A 27,153-nucleotide genomic window follows, 5' to 3' on the forward strand; every position below is an offset into this window, starting at 1 on the left:
TTTCACCTTTTCGTCATCTTATTAAATCACTAACCCGTTAATTTTTGCATTTGACCACCAGTGTAATGTTACAATAACTATATTTTGAGTCACAGCCAGGTTTTGTGCATTTGTCAGTTGCTCAGAACAGTGTCTGGTCCGGTCCCAAAACTAGCTATATTTGGTTATCACCCCGATCCAGGGGGCTATTTTAGGCTGTGGGAAAAGTTAGGCCATCTTCTTTGGGAACTCTGCGTCACTGTCACGCTAATGGGAAAGACCCATTTCATGGGGTTATTTTGCTGTTCTTTTCCAAACAACTGATCTATTTATAAGTAACGGAAGAATAGAGTTGTTAGTTTTGACCCAAGAGACAGTTTAACATCTATTTGAATGTGAATTTGATGGTAATTGTTGGGCAGGTTCAGAGTAGGCCTACTCTCGACATAATCACACGTGATTAATCACGTCTATGATAACAGGCATGAGGCTGTGGAGGAGAACAACAGCGCCTCCTGCTGGAACAACACATGTGTGTGTTGAATGTAACATTGGCTCCCTCTGCTGGTCACACCCGAGTATAAACAATAAAAGCAGTTAAATTCGAAGTAAAATAAAATATATGTAATATTATAATACTATTTATATAATGAAATGCAACAATAACAGTGCCCCCTCACCCTTCTTTACTAGCAGTTTGTTCTTTAATAGTTATTAAATTAAGTAGTTTAATCCGTTTGTATTGTATTTTTTCTACAATTCCCTAACAATAAAGTAGGTCATACCAGCAAAGCTTCATATGAAATCATGAGATAAATGAAAAGATTACCGATAACTGAAAATAGGCAGTGGACTGATCATGGGTCTTTCTTCATAGATATTCAGGAAGTAGGAAGTCAAGTGATGTCATCACCAGTGTGATTTTTATTTTAAACATGAGATACTTGTTAAATGGTAATACCAGTGACACAACTCCAAGGGACCACTACTTCCATGATATATTTTATCATATTTATTCGGCATAAAAAAAATATTTGACAGTTATGTATACATTGTTGTATTTTAAATGGTAGAAAAACCTGTTTTTGACCTCAAAATAAAGCATTATGACTGAGGATGAGCAGTTCTGTGATGCTTGGAATTCTATATAATTCATTAAAAAACAAATATTGCCACATTGATGGCTCAAGAAGGTGTAATTGTTCAAATAACAGTGTTTCGTTATAAAATGTAAAGAAACTGTAACCCTAAAGTGTTTTTCAAGTGTAATATTTCTGTAAAGGCTAGGGACAGAAAAATCGAAATTCCCAATGACCCTGATAACTAATAATTATGTTTAAATCAAGAGAACAAGGAAATGCAGCTTCAGTTTGGAGTTTAAGTGTTTGATATCACATAGATCTACTCATATTGTGTGATTAACAACTACAAATATTAATTATAGAGCTATTAAGCAAATTTGATTAGAGACGATAACCACCCTTTTTTGTCAATCCCCATGTCTCACCCCAACCCACGACCCAGCCCTAGATCGTGACAAAACTTATTACGGTTTACAGATAAACTCACCTACACTATACTATTTACACCATCAAATTATACTAGTCACAAACAATACCAAGTAGTACACAGAAATGCATGCGTTTGGTATTTAGCCTGCATGGTGCATCATGATCATCTGACCGATTACCATGGTTGATCGTTCCTTACAAGAGCCCCTGAAAGACATGGTGATGGTTATAAAAAATAAATAGTAGAAGTTATCATGAGCATTGTAATGTTAGAAACGGATGCCATAACAAATGTCAGTAGACCGGGAGGATTTCAAAACAAGCGGTTGATTCATAAATCCGTAAGATCTTACCTTCATGCTGTGGAAATACAAACTGTAACGGTCACTTGGAGCATTTACAGTAATTGGGGGTACAATGAGAACTGCGCATGTGCACATTTCATAATTTCTGCAAGCAAACGCAGCTTTTCAGGGGAATGCAGTAGTTTTGCGAGAGAACGCGAATGTTTTGTGAGCAAGTTACTCGTGGAATTGCAATACTTCCGTGAGAGAAGTATTGCATTTTTCCCTCCATCTCATATTTTTCTTTCACAACACCATGCCTTGTTAGGGGCTCTGCAAATTCTACATTAACTATAATAAATATAAACACAAATAAATACGTTTTTGTTCTCATAACAGGGCTCCTCAACCTTATGACCAATGATTTATAAATGATGTGCTTATTGTGCATAATATTAGGCCAACACAGCAGATGTCTGGCAGAAAGTTTTCTGCATGACAAATCATAACATGAACTTTATTACATTAGTGAACACAGCAGTCATTTGAAAAAAATCGAATTTCCAAAAACTTTAATGACAGTCAAAAAACATATATGGCGCAATTGAATTGCCAATACGGGTTTTCCAAACATAAAACGAAAGGTCGACTTGAAAAATAAACAGATTTACAACTCTGCGGTTCCAAACGAAAACGTCATCCACTTAAAAGTCCACCCACTCAAAGAATTTAGAGTCCAAAACTTAATTATGTAGGGAAGTTATTTATCCGACCCTCAGCGGCGGCGCCACTAACACCACTCCATCGCCTCGCACAAACAGCATGGGGATGTTCCGCTTCGTTGACTGCAAAAAAAAAAAAAAAACGGGTTATGCATGTCAACACAATGATAGATGGCTTCAGTTAAATAAAATAAAATTAGGTGTCATTATTTGGGGGGAGGGGGATAAGGGCTGCATCCGAAAACGAATTGCTTCGCTGCCTTGTCTGGCTATGACTGGCAGCGTTTGGACATGAAGGTTCGAAACCTCACGGGACTGATTTCAGACAAACTTCTAAGGCAGCGTAACAGTTTATTAATGTTCTACAGCAAAATAGAGTGAGCTTTGGTGAAAGCTAAGTGAATATTTAATTACTACAAAAGTAATTTTTTGCTATAGTCGAACCTCGGATTGAAGAGGAACATTGCGGTTTTCGTCCTGGCCATGGAACAACGGACCAGCTCTTTACTCTCACAAGGATCCTGGAGTGGGCTTGGGAGTATGCCCATCCAGTCTACATGTGTTTTGTAGATCTGGAGAAGGCGTATGACCGGGTCCCCCGGGAGATTCTGTGGGAGGTTCTGTGGGAGTATGGGGTGAGGGGGTCTCTTCTCTGGACTATCCAATCCCTGTACATCCTAAGTGAGAGCTGTGTCCGAGTACTCGGCAGTAAGTCTGACTCTTTCCAGGTGAGGGTTGGCCTTCGCCAGGGCTGCGCTTTGTCACCAATCCTGTTTGTGATATTCATGGACAGGATATCGAGGCGTAGTTGTGGTGGGGAGGGGTTGCGGTTCGGTGGGCTTGGGGTCTTGTCACTGCTTTTTGCGGATGATGTGGTCCTGATGGCATCATCGATCCGTGACCTTCAGCTCTCACTGGATCGGTTCGCAGCAGAGTGTGAAGCGGTTGGGATGAGGATTAGCACCTCTAAATCAATCTGAGGCCATGGTTCTCAGCAAGAAACCGGTAGAGAGCCAAATCCAGGTAGGGAATGAGTCCTTACCCCAAGTGAAGGAGTTCAAGTACCTCAGGGTCTTGTTCACGAGTGAGGGGAGACTGGAGCAGGAGATTGGCCGGAGCGGGGGCGGTATTGCACTCGCTTTACCGCACCATTGTGACAAAAAGATATACCGGTCAATTTTTGATCCTACCCTCACCAATGGTCATGGTCATGAATGGCTCATGACCGAAAGAACGAGATCGCGGGTACAAGTGGCTGAAATGGGTTTCCTCAGGCGGATGGCTGGTGTCTCCCTTAGAGATGGGGTCATTAGCTCAGCCATCCGCGAGGAGCTCAGAGTAGAGCCGCTGCTCCTTTGCGTCGAAAGGAGCTAGTTGAGGTGGTTTGGTCATCTGGTAAGGATGCCTCCTGGACGCCTCCCTAGGGAGGTGTTCCAGGCACGTCCAGCTGGGAGGAGACCTCGGGGAAGACCCAGGACTAGGTGGAGAGATTATATCTTCACACTGGCCTGGGAACACCTCAGGATCCTGCAGTCAGAGCTGGTTAAAGTGGCTCGGGAAAGAGAAGTTTGGGGTCCCCTGCTGGAGCTACTGTCCCCGCGACCTGACCCCGGATAAGCAGATGAAGATGGATGGATGGTCATTTTTTTGCTAGAAATTACATCAGAAGTGAAAACCGTTGATCAAAAATTTACATTTACACACAAACTGACGACCAGCCACAACTTTCAGACGCCATATTTATATTTTTAGCTCAACTGTCACAGAATGGAAAGCACAGGATAGTGGGATATCAGAGGCAATGAAGGATACATCTATGCTGCCTTCAGAAACCGATCAGATGAAGGGATCTCAGGAGACAGGGAGGGAAACTAACATTGGATTCGGATGTGCCTTGATGTCTTCCTACCTTTGAATGCTTCCTCTGAAGGCAGCATTGTTAAGCTTTCATACGCAGCCGGTGTGATGAAGAGAGGATTTTATTTGTACATAATTTTCAATATTAAAGATTAGGAGTGTCCCAATCCTACATCAAGATTGGCGTTAATATCTTACTCATTTTCCTAGTTGCTGCTGTTACATTGATTGATATTTGCTGTACTTTCTGTTTATCACCAATATAAGGTTTATTATAATTTACTTATGCATTCTGATGCAACGGACTGAAGTAAAAGCCTTTAGGATTCTTCACTGACATTCAATTTGTATAAATAAATAGAACATAAACAGAGGAAAGGAGCAGCAGTTACCTTATAAATCTCCTCATACGTCTCCTCATCGATCTCCACAGTCGTCACGGTCTCTTCAACATCGCCGAGGATCATGTTTAAGTGCTGGTCATAGGCCTAATGTGAAATATTATATATGTTTGATAACACATAATCATGCACAATTAAACAATTTCTAATTTTGGTGATGCAAAACATTGGCATTGATGTTTCAAATCATTTTTGTACAGCATGGTGTATACATTCATACATTTTGCATTATAAAATACGATATCATATCATAAATATATAATAGCCTATGTAGTTTGTTGTATATACTGTCGAGCATGAACTTTGAGCCAGTGTTGTTTAATAACGCCACTGGAACGTTAAAACGGGAAGTACAAAAGGCTGAATGAATGCTGTGTGTGTGTGTGTGTGTGTGTGTGTGTGTGTGTGTGTGTGTGTGTGTGTGTGTGTGTGTGTGTGTGTGTATTCTCACGTGCAGTCTGCCGCGCAACTCTCTGTCGTTCCTCATCTTCACATAGATTCTCTCATCCAGACTCAACCGAATCAGATCCAGAGGCTCTTCAACAGTGTTGGTGGTTTGTTGCTGCAAATTAAGTTTCAGTAACATATATAGGCTTTATTATTGTAATGGATGACCATATGAGCAGCCGTCTGAGACCTGCAGAATATAAACTGCCGCCCTCGACGTGCTCGTGTGTTCAGAGAGAGTGAATGAAAACACCAGATATGTTTCAGCTCCGCTATTATAGAACAATTAAAAACATTATTGTAAATGCAACAAAATATCATACCTGCTCAGCTTCGTCCGCCATCTTTCAAAGTTACCCAAACTGCTTTTCGTTTGTCTCCCAAAATCATTGGGCGGCAAATGTATGTGTTTCATGTAAAACCCAAGGGTTCCTCCAGAGGGCGCGTTGAGGCCCAGACACCCGGATCCGCCTTTGAGTCGCATTCAAATCTTACAACAGTTTGGGTCTTATGTGAGAAGTGTGTACAAAACCTACTATAACCTTTTAAATGTATTCGTTCTAACTACTGGTAGCTGACATATAAATTAACATTTGCTCAACCAATCACTCTAAAGACACTTTTTAAAAAACACGTGTCCAGTAACCTCAAACGTCTGTGATTGGTCAATTCTGGCTAGCGTAGAGAAAAGTATCAGGTAACATATAGTAACGCCGTTTGACGTTACATACACCCTGATAATTTCACAGAGAAAAGTTTAAAAAGATGGATTATTCAGAAAATATTAATATTAAGTGGATCTTCTACCCATGCACTACATGGTTTAGTTTATGCCATTCTCACGAAAGATATTGTGCTCTTGTTCTTTCACATGCAGGAGTCAGATGTTTCAACCTTCATTGGTGGTATATATTCTTGAGGCTTGTAGCTAATTACTTATTAAAGGGATAGTTCACCCAAAAATGAAAATTCTGTCAGTATTTACTCACCCTCATGTTGTTCCTACCCCGTAAGACCTTTGTTCATCTTCGGAACACGAATTAAGATATTTTTGATGAAATCTGAGAGCTGGATCACACCTCCATAGGCTTCTGCAGGGATTGAAACTTGCCAACCCCGAAAAGTCATTAAAGACATTGTTAAAATAGTCCAAGTGACTACAGTGGCTCAATCTTAAGTTTATCAAGCGATGAGAATACTTTTTGTGCACAAAAACAAACAAAAAATAAAGACTTTATTTCAACTCACTTTAAAAAGTTGGGTTAAAAACGACCCAACAGCTTACCCAATGGTGGGTTGATATAGCACCGACCTATTGTTGGGTTATTTTAACCCAATAAATTAGGTAACTAGTTTTAACCAATAAATTGGGTTACAAAAAACGAATCTGTTGGGTTATTTGGCCAAAATGCTTTAATCAACCTATTATTAATATTAATTATAATTACTATTATTGCCATGTAAATAAATAACTCACAACTTAAGTATATTAACAATGCTTTATTTACTTTCAATTAGACATTGCATTCAAAAGTTATTGTTGCAATTGTTTTGATGTACTTACCTAAAGGTAAGAAATTGTTTCAATAAATAAAATAAAAAAAAGTAATGCAATTATAAACTGCCTCATAAGGCGACGTGTTGAGGGAACACCTCCAGGCACAGAATATTAATGTTAAAATTAATTTAGAGTTATGTTTTAAGTTCTAAGAAACATGGAACACAAAAACACAAATAAACGGTTGTAGTCAAGTCAAGTCACCTTTATTTATATAGCGCTTTTTACAATACAAATTGTTTCAAAGCAGCTTTACAGAGATAAAAGGAAAGTAAAGTTGTAATAGTATTGTTAAATTCAAAATTAAATGTTAAATGTCCCCAACTAAGCAAGACAAAAGCCAATGGCGAATAAAGGCGAAAAAAGGCGACAGTGGCAAGGAACCAAAACTCCATCAGGTGACCGAGTTGAGAAAAAAAACCTTGGGAGAACCCAGGCTCAGTCGGGGGGCCAGTCCTCCTTTGACCAACAAACAAACAGTGTATGATTATGATTTAGGCGGCATAATAGGTCAGAAGTCAGATTGGATCAGAACTTTCACAATATTTATCCAGTTCATCTGATTAGTGGTCGGAGTCATCACGCTATTATGGAGATGAGTTTGTTGAGGTGTCCATGAGGCCTTCACAGTGTTGATGGGGCTGGCACTTCAGGGATGCGTTGTCATCGTGTCCATGTGATGGTCCTTCCTCAGATCAGGATATGGCCTGGATCTGGCAGTTTGCGGTAGACCTCGGGATAAACAGAGAGACTAATATTAGCGTAGACGCCATTCTTCTTATGATGTACAAAGTACATCAGGATTTATGGGTAGTGTTCCCGGTCCCGGCTGATCTAAACTATGCAGCCTAACATTGAATTATAGCAATCTATAATGTGTTATGAGTATGCTAAGCCAAAGAGATGTGTTTTTGGTCTAGATTTGAACTGACAGACTGTGTCTACTTCCCGGAACATGTTAGGAAGATTGTTCCAAAGCTTTGGTCGCTAAATAGGAAAAGGATCTACCGCCAGCAGTGGATCTTGATATTCTAGGTATTATCAACTTGCCAGAATTTTGAGATCGCAATAGACATGAAGGATTATAATGCGTTAAGAGCTTGCTCAAATACAGGGGAGCAAAGCCATTTAGTGCTTTGTAAGTAATCAGCAATATTTTAAAATGTATACGATGTTTAATAGGGAGCCAATGCAGTGTTGACAGAACCGGGCTAATATGGTTATACTTCCTGGTTCTGGTAAGAACTCTAGTGGCTGCGTTTTGAACTAGCTGTAGTTTGTTTATTAAGCGTGCAGGGCAACCACCCAGTAGAGCATTACAATAATCTAGGCTTGAGGTCATAAACGCATGAACTAATTGTTCCGCATTTGTCAATGAAAGCATATGACGTAATTAAGATATATTTTTAAGATGGAAAAATGCGCTTTTACAGATACTAGACACGTGACTTTCAAAAGAGAGATTGGTATCAAAGAGCACACCCAGGTTCCTAACTGACGACGAAGACTTAACAGAGCCATCAAGTGTTAAACAGTATTCTAGGATATTGCGTGTGGAAGTTTTTTGTCCAATAATTAGAATCTGTGTTTTTTCAGAATTTAGTAGTAGGAAATTACTAGTCATCCAATTTTTTATATCAGCTATGCATTCTGTTATTTTTGTGAATTGGTAAGTTTCGTTGGGTTGTGAGGAAATATAGAGCTGAGTATCATCAGCATAACAGTGAAAACTAATTCCATGTTTCCTAATGATATCTACTAATGCTAGCATGTACAGAGTGAAAAGCAGCGGTCCTAGTACTGAACCTTGATGTACGCCATACTGAACTTTTGACTGATAGAGTGCCGATAGTTATGACGTTACTTTGTAGGACAACTCGGAAGTTAGCGGCGCATGGGTTCCCTCGATCGAAAAGCTATGCATTTTCCCCATAGACTTTTGGAAAATCGCAAAAAATAAGATCTGTGTTCAACAAAGAGTTGTGACCCTTACAAGTTTTGTCTATCAAGATAATCTTTACAAGTTAATCCAAAATGTATACATTTTGAAGCCTATATAAAGTTTAAAAAACCAAAAGCAGGCACAATAAAGTTTAAAAAACTACAAGCAGGCAATAACTGCTGGGTTTTATGTCATAGATCAAAACGTGAAAATATTTAGAGGCTTTGTTAACCACAGACCTTATTTCAGGAGATTTAGCAAAAACCCATTCAAAAAACCCATAGACTTAAGGGCGAGAGAACCGGAAGTGCTAAAATGCTAACTCACTTCCGCGTTTTGGCCTACAAAGTGACGTCATAACTTTGGCACTCTATGGAGGAAAGATAGCTGGCAGGGTTTTTAAAGCAACATCTCCAAGAGTGTCTTTACATAAAACAGAAAGAACAATGGATTAATCTTTAAACAAGTGCATTATATTATAGACAAAATATTATAACTTGACATTAAAGTACAGAGCTGTTGTGCAGGATTTTCTCACCAGAAGAAATGTTAGTCTGAACAGGAAGAAGATCCAAGGCTCTCTTCTCAGTCTTGAAATATGAAAGGATTCGCTGAGATGCATGTCCCCAAATTTCAAAAAGTTTATCTTTGGCATGTGGGTATAAAATACCAAAGTCCTGAGCAATCTAAAAATTAATAAAGAAAAATAAAAGTTAAAATCACACCAACACCTCATATGTAAGGGATAATGTAGAGCGAGGCGGTTGTTATAGTGAATACAACCCCGACAGGCTGATTATGACCCCGACGTGAAGCAGAGCTTGAATCAGCCTGAAGGGGTTGTATTCGCTATAACAACCGCCTCGAATTATCCCACTTATTACATGGCTACCTACCAAATAAATCAATAATTTGACACAAAATATTGATTTAAAAAGGAGTTTATTGATTTAAAAACGATTGTATTGCTTACGATAAAGAAAATAGTCTGTTCCGTATCTACGGTTAGAATCCTGCGTCCATGGCAACCCTCTGTTTTTCATGGCAACGGTGTGTTATACTTAGCAGCGGTCTGTTATCAAGAAATAACACACCACATTCTACATTAGAATTCAACCAAGCCATGTAATAAGGTGCAGTAACAATGAAAGTATGGACATCTGTTTATAAATATAAATATATATTATTATATTTTTTATTATTTATATTATATTATAATATAGAGCTTCTGCAATTGCCATGTATTGTGGTAAATGACCTCCATTTAATATGTCCTTTTACTGCTATGTGTCATTTAAAAAGTAATAAGTTAAAGTTTATTATGAAGGAATAAAATCTCAACCAACCGTCATTTTATTTAATGGGCATGTGGCGATCTGAAAAGTGTTATGTAACTCAACTGACTATTGTAATAACTTACTATCTTATTGAGTAGTTATCTTTTATAACTTTTAATCTTTATAGAGTTGTCTAGATAAAACGTTTTTTTTAAGGCGGGATCTAAAGCAATGAAAAAAAAGCACGCAATGAATGGCGTCCCGTCCGGCCGCATTTTCTTTAGGTCCGAAAAAAGGACATGTCCGGGTAAAAGAGGACGTATGGTCACCCTAGTTTAACACTTTTTAGTATTTTAAATTCACACTGTAGTTGGGATAGCCCAAGTAAACATTTGTGCTACAATGTAGGCCTTTATATAACACAGCATACCTTCTTCCTGTAAGTGACTGCGACACAGGATGGATGGACCAGGCTTCCGCTGCGTCTTGAAGCCGAGCGCGCCGGTTAATATCTGAAAATATTGATAACTTTCCCAAAAAGTATTGGAAAAAACATAGAAAGTTAGGAAGAGTATCACAACCGAGTACTAAGAAATTGGCTGGCTATATGGCCATATTGGTGTCGTTAGTCGCAGATAGCGGACAAGAAACAGTCATACAGGGGAGATATAAACATAAAAATAATTGGTTGAACATTTAGAACGAAAGACGGCAATAATACTATGTAACGTTAAGTCATGTTATAACGAAAAAAATAATAACATAGGCTACAATATGCATACTGTGTAGTGTAATATTAACTCACCCGTGTATCTTCTGTCAGCTGTGGTGGTCAACCGTTGAAATTTGAATATCAACCTAACGGGCTGCGTTGTTATAGAAACAACCCAATAAATGTTCCGAATAACCCAACAGAACGACCCAATATTTTTAACCCAGCTATTGGGTACACAAAATAACCCAACGTTTTTTAGAGTGAACTATTCATTTCCTTCTCTTTTGGCCTCTAGTCAGTTAACTTAGTGTGGTTGTGTAGAGCTACGTCAAAAGGAAGGCTCACTATTGGTCGAGGCTGGTCATGTGTGTGATGCGTGTGACGTACAACAATAGAAGCTCTACGCTTTTACACTTCCGAACTGACTCAAGGCCCACAGAGAAGGAAATTAATAGTTGAAATAAAGTCGTTATTTTTGTTTTTTTTACGCATAAAAAGTATTCTCGTCGTTTGATAAACTTAAGATTGAGCCACTGTAGTCACTTGGACTATTTTAACGATGTCTTTAATAACTTTTCGGGGCTGGCAAGTTTCAATCCCTTAAGAAGCCTATGGAGGAGTGATCCAGCTCTCAGATTTCATCAAAAATATCTTAATTCGTGTTCCGAAGATGAACGAAGGTCTTACGGGGTTGGAACAACATGAGGGTGAGTAATTTTCATTTTTGGGTGAACTATCCCTTTAAGCAATCAAATGTTTTATGAATGAAATCGAGGGATTTACATTTTAAACAAAATTAGCTGCTTGTATAGCCTACTTCTAGACTATAGGCTTGGTCAATAGGAATTGAGGGGACATTCTAAAACGCTTAACATGGGAAAAATGTTGCACATGAATATGTAATATGTTAATGTAATGTAATGTATAGCTGGTTTAATTTTAAAAATTGTTTTAACTAGGAAACTAGTATTAACGATTATTCCAATAGCACATGAAAGCAGCACAATTGTGAATATATAGCCTAGCCTACATGCAAAGCCATTTTCTCTCAATGCACAAAACATTTTAAAGAATTTAACACATAGGCCTACTCTTTTTCTTTTTTTAAGAAATGTGTAAGAACATGATGTACAAATGATTTAAATAGAAAAAGCTTTACACCCCCTCTTTTGAAGAATAGGTGAGACTTTGTGGTTCTTTTCTTATGAAGTGTAAGACCAGTGGAACATTTTACAAACGCATTTCTAAACACATTGCAGCCCTTCCTCACATGAGGTAAACTACTTTAGAGGTGCTAAAGCCACAGAGGAGTGCAGTTAAAAAAAAGTTCTGAGGTTGTTTACCCAGTGCTTTGTATTAATTCAAAAAGATGATTGTAACACAAAGATGATTGTAACATAACACACAGGTTCCTAAAAATAAATAATGCATATGGTCCTCTTTGATTTAGTACAAGTCAGTAGTATTTGAAGTACAAAAATAAGTAAGTTAAATGGAAAGTTCACCCAATATCAAAATTGTCATGTTGTTTCAAACATATGACGTTCTTTCTGCTCTGGAAAACAAAATGAGATTTTAGCATATCTGCTCAGTTTTGTAAAAAAGTGATGTGTTTAATTATACGGTCAAGCTCTAAAATCACAAATAAAGTACCATAAACTGTTCTCCTCCAGTGAATGTAACGTGTGGGCTATATTTATATTCTTCTGAAACCGTATAGTTTCTGATGAACAGAGTGAATTTTAAGTTCCCCTAGCTGTCAAATCTAACGTTTGAGAACCGTCAATGTGTTTGATCATTCATTTAAGTTTGGAACGACATTTCAACATTTTATTTCAGAAGTGAACCATGTATACAGTTTGTATTGTAACAGCTTTTATTGAACAAATACCACAGCATGTGTATGTTGTGTGTATACACACACACACACACACACACACACACACAGTGGTGTGCACAGACCTCCTCAAGGGCAGGGGCTGAAGAAAAAAAAGAGTTCCTTGTTTTTTTTCTTTTTATCCTTTATTTCCTTGGCATTCTATGAAAAGATGTTGGCGATGTCACTTTGTGAAGAAACACTACACACCTATAGACTGAACACGTAATAGGCGTGCGCATAACATCACCGTTTTCAAAATCTTGCACTTTGAAACCCGTTTTCAAAAGTTTGCATTTTCAGGGCCCCAAAATGCCATTGTCATGTAAATGAACGGCCAAAACGTTTCATTTAAAAACGGTGTCATGTAAAAGGCTCCTCAGTCTTTGTTTAAAAACATTTTCCCTGAAATTTAAAGCGAGAAATGTTTTCAAGAGCGTGATTATAAACACAACTAGGTTGTGAAGGCCAATTAGTGAGTAGATGAGTTTACCTGTTCGGCTAATGACATTTAATGTCCACGACAACCTCTGTAGCCTTTTTTAGCAACTTGTTAGCAACCGCCTTTTACAAGACAAGTGAAAGCTTTAAAAACAATCACAAGAGAGTATTACTGATGTATTTCATATCTTGAGCTTTTGCTCGCCACAGACCTAATTTCAAACATTTACCAATAACCCATTGCCTTCAAGACAGTAGAACCAAAAGTGCTAAAATGTCAACTCTCCTGTTTCTGGGTTTTGGCCAACAAATGTTTACATCCCTGCACCACTATTGATTTAAGTGAATTTCCTCAACAAGATTCTCTACAAACTGTTGCATCATCATGTACTTTACTAAACAAAGCAGTGAGAATCAAGAAGGTAAATATGAGGAATTCATGTTTAGATTTGTTGTTGTTGTAAATTGTATGTATGTATTATATGCATGTACTGTTAGCTATCATGAAATCAGTACCACTTTACAATAAGGTTTCGTTAGTTAAATTTGTTAACACGAACTAATAATGAACTGCACTTCTACAGCATTTATTAATCTTAGTTAATATTAATTTCAGGATTTACTAACACTATTAAAATCAAAAGTTGTATGAGTTAACATTAGTTAATGCACTGACTGTGACATAACATGACCAAACAATTAACAGCTGCATTATTATTAACTAAGATTAACAAATACAGTAACAAACGTGTTGCTCATGGTTAGTTCATACATGAATAATAAACAAATGAACCTTATTGTAAAGTGTTACTATGAAATCAAAGATATAGGCTACATTCCTTACAATTTAGAGTTGGACATGGACTTACGATTTCATTTTCACTAGAGTATTTCCCCAAGCTAATAAACCTTGTCTTGGATAAAAACGAATGACATTGTTAGACTCAGAATGCGGCTGGAATCGAATTATACTTTTATTTTAGTTAAGCATAACTCGCATGCTGCCGCAACTTTTACAGTAGCATGGTTGGATAAATGTAACATTTCCATTTTAGCTTAACGTTACCTGCAGCTCGTGTAGTTTGAAGGCTCGCGGCGAACTGCTGCGTACGAGGCGCTGCAAAGGAAACTCCGCTTACCACTTCACCTCCGCCAAATGCTTCCGCCAAAAAAAAAGTATATCATATTTTTTTGTATTATTATTGTTAGTGGCAATAGTGTATAAGCGTATTGTTATTTATTATATTATTTATAATAATAATAATAATTATTATTATTATTATTATTTACAATTATCAGAGAGGGGCACAATACATTTTGAGACAAAAGGGGCAGGGGCTTGAGCCCCCCCGGCCACCGCTTGTGCACGCCACTGCACACACACACACACACACACACACACACACACACACACACACATATATATATATATATATATATATATATATATATATATATATATATATATATATATATATATATATATATATATAATGAAATGGATAATGTAGTCTTAACTGGCTACTCATTATTCCACTCATTATAAGACTACTTACCAAATAAATACATATTGAAGTGAAATGAGTTTATTATGCAAGTATGGAGGATGAGTAGAAAAACATGAAAAACCGGAATACAGTCGGACATTATCTGAACACTATATCCCTCAAGACAGTTTGCAAGTTATCACAAATAAGCATAGCAAACAAAACATTTCTAAAGCAAACTGCATTTTGAGGTTCAAATCTAAATGCATGAACATTACAGCATTGGACAGTATTTCTGGCAATGTAATTGTCCATTACGCAAACTCAATGACAAAATGACAAGTAATTACTAATAACAGATATTGTTAACTATATTACATCTAATATGAGCAAGTATTAACCATTACTTACAATTCACTTTAATATGCTTATTCTAAATGTCCCTTGCACAACACTTCGGGGTCAAAAATAGCGAGTGAGGAAAGGAAACTAAATGGTGTCAGATTTGATGATGTGTTCTTGATTCTGGCAGCTCTAGAAGCGCATATGTGCTGTCAAGTTTTCTGGGCTGGAACCTTTTACATGGTGTGGAAAAAACTCCTGTAGTATACTGAAAAAACAAAACAATAAATTTAATCTCAATTCAGATGTGTTACAGTTTTCTTTAACACGTAATACAAACAAGTCTGAACTGCCAGAAAGAATAGTAGCTTTAACTGATAAAGATTCTCATTGACGGTTCTAAAAAGAATCTTTAATTTCCATTCCATAAAAGGTTCTTAAAAATGGGAAAAGATTCTTTAGATTATTCTAATGTTCTTCAATACACTACAATAACATGATTATTTTAAGAACTGTACACTGAAAGGTTATTTTGGGAATCCAAAATGGTTCTTATATGGCATCACTGTGAAAACCCCATTTTGAAACCATTTAAGATTGTTCAACTGGTACTTCATTGACATTCATTGTATACAAAAACAGTTCTTCTCCAAAAATGTCTTCTTTAGTGTTTTACAGAATGAATAAATAAATACAGGTTTGGAATGAACTATACTTTTAAAAGGTGCATATTAGTATCTTAATTCATTTTGATTGCATTAATCATAGTTGTTTTACCTGCACTTGACTTGAGTCTTGTGGTTGATCAGGATCCATAACTTGAGGTTGTTGTAGGTTTATATCTTGAGATGGTTTCAGGTTGTCTTTGGTTCTCTTGCTTCCAAGAACAAATACCTTTACTAGTCCTTAAAGTGATTTTCAGATTAAACATTAAGTCTTCCCATCTTTACAGAAAGAACATCACAATCCTATCAAAGAGCTCACCTATGATCACTATGATCAGAACAGCATTCAACAGAGCAGATATGAAGATAATAATCTGCCAATGTGTCTGATTCTTCTCAATGTTCTTCACCGCTGTATGATTCTGGATCTCTGGAGTCGGTACTGTGTAATCATTGAAGGGTTTTTTTATTAATATTGAATATTTATTTGTCTAACAGTGATTAAGTGTTTAGCTTGATGATCACCGTATGTTCACTCACCAATGATGTGTAGTCTGGTGCCGTTGCTGTATATTGGAGGAACGTCTTTGGTCACACAGTAATAATCTCCTAAATCATCAATAGTGATATTATTTATGAACAGGCGATGATTACTTTGCACTGAATATTTCTGCCTAAAAGCTTTACTGTAGTGAAAAGTAGCTGAAGTTGTGGAAGAGAGTAATATCAGAACCGGAGAATCTGGAAGTTTCAGTAAAAACCAATAAACCTCCTTTACATCAAAATCACAGTTTATAGTCACATTTTGACCCAAATCTGTTAGTTGATCTGTTAAAGTCTCCGCAGCTTCACACCATATGAGCAGATCTGTGAAATAAAATCACACATACACATTTAACATAATTGTTTTTATTAAAACATGTAAATCATGGCATTAGTTGATACACAGCAGATAGTCTACAAAATATGAGTAAATTAAACTCACAGAGATGAAGCTGCATGATCTTCATGATGTTAAAACGCTTGCAGTCTCGATTTATGCTGTGTTTGAGATGAAACTTTACCGCAGAGCTTTCGATGGGGGAATTTCAGCCACATAAAGAGGAAGTAGAAGTCATGTTTGCACTGACCACATTTTGTAGATTATTTCATGGTGCATTAACTAAACTATACACAATCAATTTGCAATCAAATTAGCTTTCAGTGTGCAATTAACTATTTTATTGTTGTACGTTAGTTATATCAATCATTCTCAACAGGTTTTTACTTCAGAACGGAGATTGGACATCTAAAATGGCAACCCAACACAGACATTTTATTGTATACATAAGTACATAAAATCAAACTTTGGAATGCATAGATCCACAAAAATGCAAAATTGTTAACATGACAAAAGCTGAATAAAGGAAAAAATAATGTATTGTTTGGTTTCTACGTGTTTCTTGAATGTAGGTGGTTTATTGCTCTCTGCGGATACACCACTAGCTCTTTGTGGTTAACACAAACCTTGCTTATTCTCATTGGAGGTGAATGTGTAGGTAATTTTTTTCTTTGTATATAGTTCATGGGTTTCATAAGATCATGTAAGAGGTTTTTAGAGTCAAAGACCCAGAGCCAGATTTGATGAATGAAGACCCGGAGTCAGAAGTAAAATAAATTAAAGAAAAGATTTACTGAAGATAGTTTGCAGGTTCATCAGCAGAAGTCAGCCTCAAGACTCACACAGGAGTTCATAGGCACCGCTTACAGTTACAAAGATCACAGCAATTATACCCTACACCAAGGTCTAAGATACATCATGACTTCAGGTTGAATTATTCTGATTGACTAAACATAGTAATTTTCCACACATATACAGATAGACTGAAGCATATCTCCATCGATTATGCAGCTGAAGTTAGGCATGTCGTGACCTTCCAGGTCGCAGATTTGGGTTTCTGGGCGCCAGGATGTCTAGAACAACTCAGTCAATGTCCAATAATGTCAGTGGTTCCTTAACCTGTAACCAAAAAGACTATGGCTATGACTATGTCTGTGGCTGGAGCAAGGCGACAACGGTCAGGGGTTTGAAGATTCATCAAGGGAAAATGAAATGCTTGAGGGAGAAGGGACAAGGGCCTCGCATTGATCAGTACTTCTTACGGAGTCAGTCAAGTCAGTCGAATGAAATCCAGCGACAGGAAGCAAACCACAGTTCGCAGGATATCAGCACCCCTGTCATAGAGGAGATGAGGGTTTGCACAGTTAGTGATGAACACATTGATTCTTGTGAACCCGGTCAGACTAACCAGCATAAGAGAGAAAAGAACCTCAACGGGCATAGCCCTGGAGTTAGATGGCCAAGAGCTAGTGAGAAAACTGCATGGGACACGGTAAACACAGATCTATGCTTTGCATTGGAAAGATTAACTGGTACAGTTGAAAAGAAGCTGGATAAATTTGGGGACATAATTTACGCATATGGAAGTGAGAGGTTTGGTGTGGAAAAAAGGAAGGAAAAAGTACAAACTACTCCTGGATTGTCTAGACGGCAGCAGAAAATTTAAGGGTTAGTTAGAGAAAGGAGACAGCTGAGGAAGCAATGGAAAAGAGCGGAACAAAGTCCGAAGGAGGGACTCAATCTCTTACAAAGGGCCATAAAAGATAAGCTTGCAACATTACGCAGAGCTGAGCGCCTACGGAAACGCTACAAAAAGAAGGAACGTGCGAGGGCTAATTTCTATAAAGATCCATTCAAATTCATAAAGAAGTTATTCACCAGTGAGAAGAATGGCACTTTAAAAGCATCTAGGGTTGAGCTAGAGAGATATTTGGAGGAAACGCATAGAGATGCAAAAAGGCATGAGCCTATGTCAATTCCGTCAAACATCCCACCTGTCAATCCACCAGAATACCAAATGGAGGTCTGTGCACCTAAGTGGAAAGAGATAGAGCAGGTTGTGAGAAAGGCAAGGGCTTCATCATCTCCAGGGCCTAATGGAGTTCCGTACAGAGTGTACAAGAGTGCTTCAGGAGTTCTGTGGTTGTACCTAGATCATGGCGCCGAGCAGGGGGAGTCTTTATACCCAAAGAAAAAGATGCTACAAGCATCAGTCAGTTTCGCCCTATTTCACTATTAAACGTCGAAGGCAAAATTTTCTTCAGCATTATTGCTCAGAGATTGTCAACCTACCTATTAAAGAATGGCTTCATTGACACTTCGGTGCAAAAAGCGGGCATTCCAGGATTCTCAGGATGCTTAGAACATATCAGTGTTATCTGGCAACGAATACAATCAGCTAAAAAGGAGAGGAAGGAGCTCCACGTGACATTCCTGGATTTGGCTAATGCATATGGTTCAGCACATGAGCTTCTTTGGGCAGCATTTGATTTTTTCAGGGTACCGATGTCGATAACAAATTTAGTGAAAGCCTATTTTGGAGATTTGCAATTTAGTTTCTCAACTCCAGAATGCAGCACTACATGGCAATGCTTAGAGGTTGGAATAATGGCAGGATGCACCATTTCTCCACTGGCTTTTACCATGGCAATGGAAGTAATCATTAGGGCATCAAAATGGGTAGTGGGAGGAGAGCGCTTGGCTTCTGGGATGCGACTACTACCAATCAGAGCATACATGGATGACATGACAACCATGACTACAACGGTAGCCTGCACTAATCGGTTATTGGGGAAGTTAACAGATAATATTGAATGGGCACGAATGCAATTTAAGCCCTCTAAATCAAGGAGCATCTCAATAGTTAAAGGCAAGGTAGTAGATAAAATATTCTTCATTAATGGTGAGGCAATACCATCAGTTTCTCAGAAGCCAGTGAAGAGTCTAGGGAGATGGTACGATGGGGATCTAAAGGACACAGTTCGAGTGGGAGAAGTTAGACGACAAGCAGTGGAAGGGTTGAAGAGGCAAGGCAAGGCAAGGCAAGGCAAGTTTATTTATATAGCACATTTCATACACAATGGTAATTCAAAGTGCTTTACATAGAAGAAATTAAAATAATCAAAAGAAATCAGAATAATTAAAACAGTTTAGAATAAAAGATAAAATACAGAAATCAGAATAATTAAAACATAAAATAAAATACAGTGCAAACAGTCGGACGAACAGTGGCACAGTGCTCATTCAGTAAATGCACAGCTAAACAGATGTGTTTTGAGTCTGGATTTGAATGTGACTACTGTAGGAGCACATCTGATCTCTTCTGGAAGCTGGTTCCAGCTGCGGCTGGCATAGTAGCTAAAAGCAGACTCGCCATGCTTAGAGTGAACCCTTGGTATTTCTAGCCGATGTGATCCTAATGATCTGAGTGATCTGTTGGGTTTATATTCAGTGAGCATATCTGCAATGTATTGAGGTCCTAGGCCATTGAATGATTTATATACCAGTAATAATACTTTAAAATCAATCCTAAATGTAACTGGCAGCCAGTGTAAAGACCTGAGGACTGGTGTGATGTGTTCATATTTTCTGGTTCTGCTCAGAATCCTAGCAGCAGCGTTCTGTATGAGCTGCAACTGTCTTATGGTCTTTTTGGGAAGGCCAGTGAGAAGTCCATTACAATAATCCACCCTACTGGTGATGAAAGCATGCACAAGTTTTTCTAAGTCTTGACTGGAAACAAAGCATCTAATTCTTGCAATATTTTTCAGGTGATAATATGCTGATTTAGTTATTGCTTTGACATGACTACTGAAACTAAGGTCTGACTCTAGAGACACACCCAGATTCCTGACTTGATTTTTAGTTGTTTGACCCCTAGACTGAAGGTATGCGTTCACCTTGAGAACTTCATCTTTGTTTCCAAACGCAATGACTTCAGTTTTGTCTTTGTTTAACTGAAGAAAGTTTTGGCACATCCAATTGTTTACTTCATCAATGCATTGGCAAAGGGAGTCAATGGGGCTGTAATCGTTAGGCGATAGGGCTAAGTAGAGCTGTGTGTCGTCTGCATAGCTATGGTAAGCGATTTGGTTCTTTCTCATTATTTGGCTCATTGGGAGCATGTACAGGTTGAATAGGAGTGGCGCAAGAATTGAGCCTTGAGGGACTCCGCATGTCATGGATGTCCACTCAGACTTATGGTCTCCTATACTCACATAATAACCTCTGCCTCCTAAGTATGACCTGAACCATTTTAGGACTATCCCAGAAAGCCCGACCCAGTTTTCCAGCCTGTCAAGAAGTATTTTGTGATCGACAGTGTCAAATGCAGCACTGAGGTCGAGTAGTACCAGCACTGATAATTTGCCTGTATCAGTATTTAAGCGAATATCATTTATTATCTTTATGAGCGCGGTCTCTGTACTGTGGTGCGGTCGGAAACCAGATTGAAAATGGTCAAAGTATCCATTCGAGCTTAAGAATTTGTTCAGCTGATTGAAGACAACTTTTTCAATGATCTTGCCTATGAAAGGAAGATTTGAGATCGGTCTATAGTTGTTTAATATGGTCTTATCCAGATTGCTCTTTTTCAGGAGGGGCTTGACAACAGCAGTTTTCAGGGAGGTCGGAAAACTCCCAGAGAGAAGTGAGGCATTTACCACTTCTAGGAGATCTGCTTCTAAGCTGTGTAACACATTTTTGAAAAAAGATGTGGGAAGTGCATCAAGGGCGCAGGTTGATGTTTTTAGTTGCTGTACGGTTTCTTCCAAAATTTTGCCATCAATTTCTTCGAAATCAGACATAGTTGCTACTTTCTCGTGCTGTTGTTTGATCTGCCTGACCCCAGCGCAACTCAAGGATGAGCTGATCACCTTTCTGATATTATTGATTTTCTCAGAGAAGAAAGAAGCAAACTCACTGCACTTTCTCACTGAGAGCATTTCACTGGGAATCTGGCTTGGGGGGTTTGTCAGTCTCTCTACAGTAGCAAAAAGAGTGCGCGTGTTGTTTATATTGCTGTTTATAATATTCGAGAAAAAAGTCTGTCTAGCTTTGCTTAGTTCCTTATTGAAAGCATGGATGCTGTCTTTGTAGATGTTATAATGGACTACAAGTTTTGTCTTCCGCCACATGCGCTCTGCTTTTCTGCATTGTCTTTTCATATTTTGCACTGCTGTTGAGTTTCTCCAAGGTGCTTTTTGTCTGCCACTCTTCTTCCTGACTTTCACAGGAGCAATATCATCAATTACACTCTTAACTTTTGAGTTAAAAGAATCAAGGAGAAAATCAACAGAGTCAGCAGATATGCTTGGTGTTAAAGATATAGCCTTCATAAATAGTACACTAGTATTCTCATTTAAGCATCTCTTCTTGACAGACACAGATCTAGCTTCAATGGCAGGAGAGATCAATATATCAAAGAAAATACAAAAATGATCAGACAGTGCTACATCCTTAATAACAATTGATGAAATGTTTAGACCCTTACTGATAAGTAAATCTAGAGTGTGTCCACGATTATGTGTGGCTCCATGTACATGCTGAGTCAGATCAAAAGTTTTTAAAACAGTTTTGATTTCTTTTGCCATATTGTTTTCTGCATTATCTATGTGAATGTTAAAATCTCCAGCAATGGCAAAGCAGTCAAACTCTGAGGAAATAGAACTTAACAGTTCTGTTAAGTTCTCAGCAAAAGCTGGAGAGTATTTTGGAGGCCTGTAAACAATGATAAGTAAAATGCGTGGAGCACCTTTTAACACAATACCCAGATATTCGAAAGACGGGTAATTCCCAAATGATATTTGCTTACATTGATAGATATCTTTATAAAGAGCAGCTAAACCTCCGCCTCTTCTGACAGCTCTGCAGACACTCATAAAAGTAAAGTTAGGAGGGGCTGTTTCATTGAGGACTGTTGCACTGCAACTTTCTTCTAGCCAAGTTTCATTTAGCAACATAAAATCCAGGTTGTATGTGGTTATTAAGTCATTGACTAAAAGTGATTTATTTTTAAGTGAGCGGATGTTTAAAAGTGCTAACTTAACAGTCTTACTTTTTGTCCCCACAGCAATCTTGGTATGTCGTGTAATAGGCACCAGATTAGATGGGTTTGCTGTACGGCTTTTGAAGGCCTTAGACTTTCTATCATGTAATTGAACAGCAATAGAAAAACATACAGGCACACTGGGTTCCCGCTTGTTCTGTAAACATTTGAGAAAGTTATTGTTATCATAGCGGGGACCCGACACATATCACTGAGAGCTGGTATCAGTTGTTTTTGGTTCACCTCGAGCCGCCGGAGGAGGGTGTGGGCCCTGGCGCTGTGGCAGAGGCCGAAGAGCTCTCACAGGAGGAGGGGGAGGGCGAGCTGGGCCCGTAGGCTTTGGTGGTTGTGGGGCCTGGCGTTTTTTGGTTGGTATCTGGGGGCTCGCAGCAAAAGAGTGGGATAGTCTAGTTCCAGCGTGCACCAGTTGTTCCATTTTCTCTGAGAAGCACAGAAGTGGAGATGCTGGAGAGAGTGATAATGTTTCCAGTGAGAGTGATTTTTGCTCTGGTGTTATTGGAGGCTGTAATATGCTGTCCTGGTTTCCCTGGCTGTTTTCCAGAAAGTCGTCCTTGGGTGCTGTATATTGGAGCAGTGCTGGTATGTCACAGTCTGTCTGTGGTGAGCTCTGTGGGCAGGGCTCAGCTGAGATTGTGTCCGTGAGCAGAGGTTGTTGTGGCTGAGTGGTGTTATCACTGTCCTTGTGTGATGTGTCAACCGCATGTCCATTCAGGGGCTGAAGTGAAATCCTGTGGTCATTCATACTGTATCCAGGTGTGTGTGTGCCATTCAGGTTGAGTGGATTGGCACACATTGCAGAAGGATGACGGAGGGAGAAGTAGATATTGTCCTTTAGCACTCTTGAACCAAGTTTGTTTGGGTGGTGGCCATCCTGTTGAAACAGTTGCCTCTGACTCCAGAAAAGATTGAAGTTGTCAATAAAGTTCACTCCTTTTATATTGCAGGTTTTTTGCAGCCATGTATTAAGCCCAAGCAACCGTGAAAACCTGTTTGTTCCTCTTGCTGGGAGTGGTCCACTGATGAATGTTTGAACTTTCAGTCTTTTAAGTGTTTCAAAAAGTTCATTGAAATCCTTTTTAAGAAGTTCCGACTGCTCTTTATGAATATCATTCTTCCCCACATGAATGATCAGTCGATTTGCAGTCTTATGTTTCATCAGAATGTTCTGAAGTTCCCTGTTTACATCAGATGTTGTTGCTTGTGGAAGGCAGCACGTTGTTGTATCCCTGCTATTAATGTTTCTGATTACGGAGTCGCCCACTATCAGAGTCCTGGGCTCGGCTGCACTGTGAGCTGAGTGCCGCTGTCTGCTCGACCTTGAGCCCCAGTTAGCATCAGTGTTAGCTACTGGCTGATTCTGTCTGTGTGTGATCACATTCATCAAATTTGGGGATTCCTCATTCATTAATACTTCAAATCTGTTCTCAAGATGTATAGGCGGTGGTAGGAGACCAGTGTTTGCAGTCCTTGTCAGAGCCGTATCTGGGGTAGAGGATGCTACTGCAGTAATATGTGATGCTCGTGACAATCTGATGTCTCGAGTGCCTTTGGGTCTCGCACCCTGTTTGTGCCATCGATTAGTAAAACGATCGGCTTGTTTCTCTACACTCAGTATGGCCTGTCGAGAAGCACTAGATTCATGGGACTCACCGGCTGTATGCTGAGGACGTCCATGACGAAGCTCTGTTGTGTGTTCCGTCTGGTTTGGTGGTCCCGCAATTAACTTTGTTTCAAGAATTGCAATCCTTTGTAAAAGTCTGTGGCAGTTGGAGCAGCAAGTAGATTCCAGAGGAGGCATTTTCTTATCCTTATGAATGTAGGCAGTTTTGTTTTCTCTTCCCCGGAATGTAAGCTTTCAGTGGGAGGCTGGTTGAATAAAATAATTCTGCTTTTTTTTGTAGTAATCCAAACGTTTGAGCACTGTGCTGATTTGCTGAAGTTAAAATTAGGTGATAAAAGGAGATAAAATATAGAAATATAAAAGCGATAGAGCAAAGCGCGGAGCAGTAAGCGAGAGCGTCCGAACAGTAGCTGAGCAGGAAGTAGAAGTAGAAGAGCATAAACAGCTGTGCTCTACCAGGCAAACTAAAACTCTGGTGCTTTCAGTTTGGTCTACTGCCAAGGTTGCTGTGGCCACTGACTGTGTACGAGGTTTCTTTGACAACAGTGGATAAGCTGGAAGCGTTAATAAGTTCATACATCAGGAAATGGTTGGGAGTTCCACGCTGCCTCAGCAGAGTGGGACTTTATAGTAAAGGAGTATTGCAGCTGCCAGTCTCTGCTTTAACCGAGGAGTTTAAGTGTGCCAAGGTCAGACTGGAAATGACTTTAGCAGAGTCACGCGACAAATGTGTAAGGGAGGCAGCCCCTTTGGTAAAAACTGGTAGAAAGTGGTCAGCAAAGAAATCTGTAGTAGAGGCAAAGGCTGACCTTCAAATTGGGGATATCGTGGGACAGGTACAGCATGGAAGAGGGGGTTTTGGGCTCAGTTTAGCTCCTCCTAAATGGCACAAGGCAGGCCCAGCTCAAAGGAGGAAGCTGGTAGTCAACGAGGTGTGAAAGCAGGAGGAGAGGATGAGATGTATAAAGGCTATTTCCCAGGCCAAGCAGGGAGAGTGGATGAGATGGGAGAGTGTGGAACAACGAAAAATGGGCTGGCAAGACCTTTGGTCAATGGAAGAGAGTAGGATCAGTTTCCTTATTAGGTCAACATATGATGTTCTCCCATCACCGCAGAACCTAAACCTCTGGGTAGGAGAGGATCCCTCTTGTCCTTTGTGTTCATCACCTGCCACATTAAGGCACATTTTGACAGGATGTAAGGTGGCTCTTAGCCAAGGTCGGTTTACTTGGCGCCATGACCAAGTATTGCGATGTTTGGCTTTAGCATTGGAAGGTAAGCGTAGTATGACCAATAAGTTGCCGCCTGTTCTAGCAAAACATTACACGCAGAAGACAATATTCCTCCGCCCAGGCGAGCAACCACCAAGAAAAGGTGCTAACACCAATTCTCGCCCAGGTCAACTGGAAGCTGCAAGGGACTGGAAGATGCTGGCTGATCTTGATCAACGGCTTATTTTTCCACCTGAGATTGCCACCAATAACCTACGACCAGATATTGTTTTGTGGTCTGGATCAGCACGCATTGTTCAACTGATAGAGTTAACAGTGCCATGGGAGGATGCGGTAGATGAGGCATATGAGAGGAAGAAATTGCGGTATGCTCATCTGGCCACTGAAGCAGAACAGCGAGGATGGAGAGTCCAGGTTTATCCAGTGGAAGTGGGTTGTCGAGGTTTTGTGGCACACTCTACAACCCGGTTCCTCAGAGACGTCGGATTCAGTGGTCAAGAGTTGCGTCGCACAGTAAAGAACTTATCTGAAGCAGCAGAAAGGAGCAGCAACTGGCTGTGGTTGAGACGGAAAGATTCTAGCTGGCTGAGTACAGGCCGCCATGCTACGGTTTCGTAGAATTCTTGACAACTTGAAGGGTGTTGGTTTATTTGTATAGGTTGTATAGTATTTACAGTCATTACGTTCCTGTGTATATTGCGTGAATGACGGGATGTTGGGCAGATATTGTGTTTTGCGGTAGGTGGTATGCCATACGGAACCGTTGCCACTGAAACTGCATATTAACGCACCAGTGGGGCTCGACAGCCTTAGTCAAACTGGTTGGCGCGTATGGTTGGGTTGCGGAGAGATTGTGAGATTGTGGTTAGGTCTCAGCAGCACTGTTGGTTTATTTGTAGAGGTTGTATAGTATTTACAGTCATTACGTTCCTCTGTATATTGCGTGAATGATGGGTGGTTGGGCAGATATTGTGATTTGCGGTAGGTGGTATGCCATACGGAACCGTTGCCACTGAAACTGCATATTAACGCACCAGTGGGGCTCGACAGCCTTAGTCAAACGGGTTGGCGCGTATGGTTGGGTTGCGGAGAGATTGTGAGATTGTGGTTAGGTCTCAGCAGCACTGTTGGTTTATTTGTAGAGGTTGTATAGTATTTACAGTCATTACGTTCCTGTGTATATTCCGTGAATGACGGGTGGTTGGGCAGATATTGTGTTTTGCGGTAGGTGGTATGCCATACGGAACCGTTGCCACTGAAACTGCATATTAACGCACCAGTGGGGCTCGACAGCCTTAGTCAAACGGGTTGGCGCATATGGTTGGGTTGCGGAGAGATTGTGAAATTGTGGTTAGGTCTCAGCAGCAAGAGGGAAGTAGAGGTCAGTAAGCTGGGCTGAGTTGAGTGGGGGACGGAGGGGGGTGACTCTGGGACGCCAGAGTCACTGTCGAGCCCTCTTGAGGTGTCGTGGGCTAGTCGACGAAACACTGAGGACGGAAGGTGCCCACTTGAAGACCCTAGAGATGTTCCCTACTCCGCTCAATCCAGAGGGTTGTTATGGGGGGACCGCACTGTGGTTGCAGCCGTTGTGTGTGCTGACGCGCAAATACACTATTAACACCAGAGAGAAGGAGATTCACGTCACCAGATGGAAAGAAGCGTAAATGGATGGAGAAGCATAGGTTACTGTAAAGCTACGTCTTAGTTGGTGCTTATCTTGGCGAAAGCCGAGTACAAATCAGCATGAAGTTTTAACATCTACTCTCGTGTAATGGAAATCAGTAATTTTCCACACATATACAGATAGACTGAAGCATATCTCCATCGATTATGCAGCTGAAGTTAGGCA

General features: G+C 39.6%; 2 protein-coding genes and 1 long non-coding RNA gene across 3 annotated transcripts; all 3 read right to left on the bottom strand.

Annotated features, from left to right (window-relative positions):
• Window positions 1-883: 883 nt before the first annotated feature.
• LOC143736256 (U6 snRNA-associated Sm-like protein LSm3) lies at window positions 884-5,678 on the bottom strand. Its single transcript, XM_077226978.1, has 4 exons — window positions 5,525-5,678; window positions 5,206-5,316; window positions 4,746-4,841; window positions 884-2,619 (listed from the first exon to the last, which is right to left on the bottom strand). Exons 1-4 carry the CDS (start codon window positions 5,543-5,545, stop codon window positions 2,539-2,541), a joined length of 309 nt encoding a protein of 102 aa, XP_077083093.1. The 5' UTR covers window positions 5,546-5,678; the 3' UTR covers window positions 884-2,538.
• A 3,293-nt stretch (window positions 5,679-8,971) lies between these two features.
• On the bottom strand, window positions 8,972-10,950 carry LOC143735637 (uncharacterized). Its single transcript, XR_013203268.1, has 4 exons — window positions 10,784-10,950; window positions 10,409-10,506; window positions 9,240-9,387; window positions 8,972-9,124 (listed from the first exon to the last, which is right to left on the bottom strand). It is a non-coding gene; the product is annotated as an uncharacterized LOC143735637 (long non-coding RNA).
• Window positions 10,951-14,580: 3,630 nt separating this feature from the next.
• Window positions 14,581-16,651, bottom strand: LOC143736246 (uncharacterized). Its single transcript, XM_077226968.1, has 5 exons — window positions 16,490-16,651; window positions 16,045-16,371; window positions 15,824-15,946; window positions 15,617-15,744; window positions 14,581-15,107 (listed from the first exon to the last, which is right to left on the bottom strand). Exons 1-5 carry the CDS (start codon window positions 16,512-16,514, stop codon window positions 14,997-14,999), a joined length of 714 nt encoding a protein of 237 aa, XP_077083083.1. The 5' UTR covers window positions 16,515-16,651; the 3' UTR covers window positions 14,581-14,996.
• Window positions 16,652-27,153: the final 10,502 nt, after the last annotated feature.

The sequence above is a fragment of the Siphateles boraxobius genome, unplaced genomic scaffold, assembly GCF_051911475.1.
Source record: "Siphateles boraxobius isolate OS27281-9 unplaced genomic scaffold, OSU_SipBor_1 13, whole genome shotgun sequence".
NCBI lineage: Eukaryota > Metazoa > Chordata > Actinopteri > Cypriniformes > Leuciscidae > Siphateles > Siphateles boraxobius.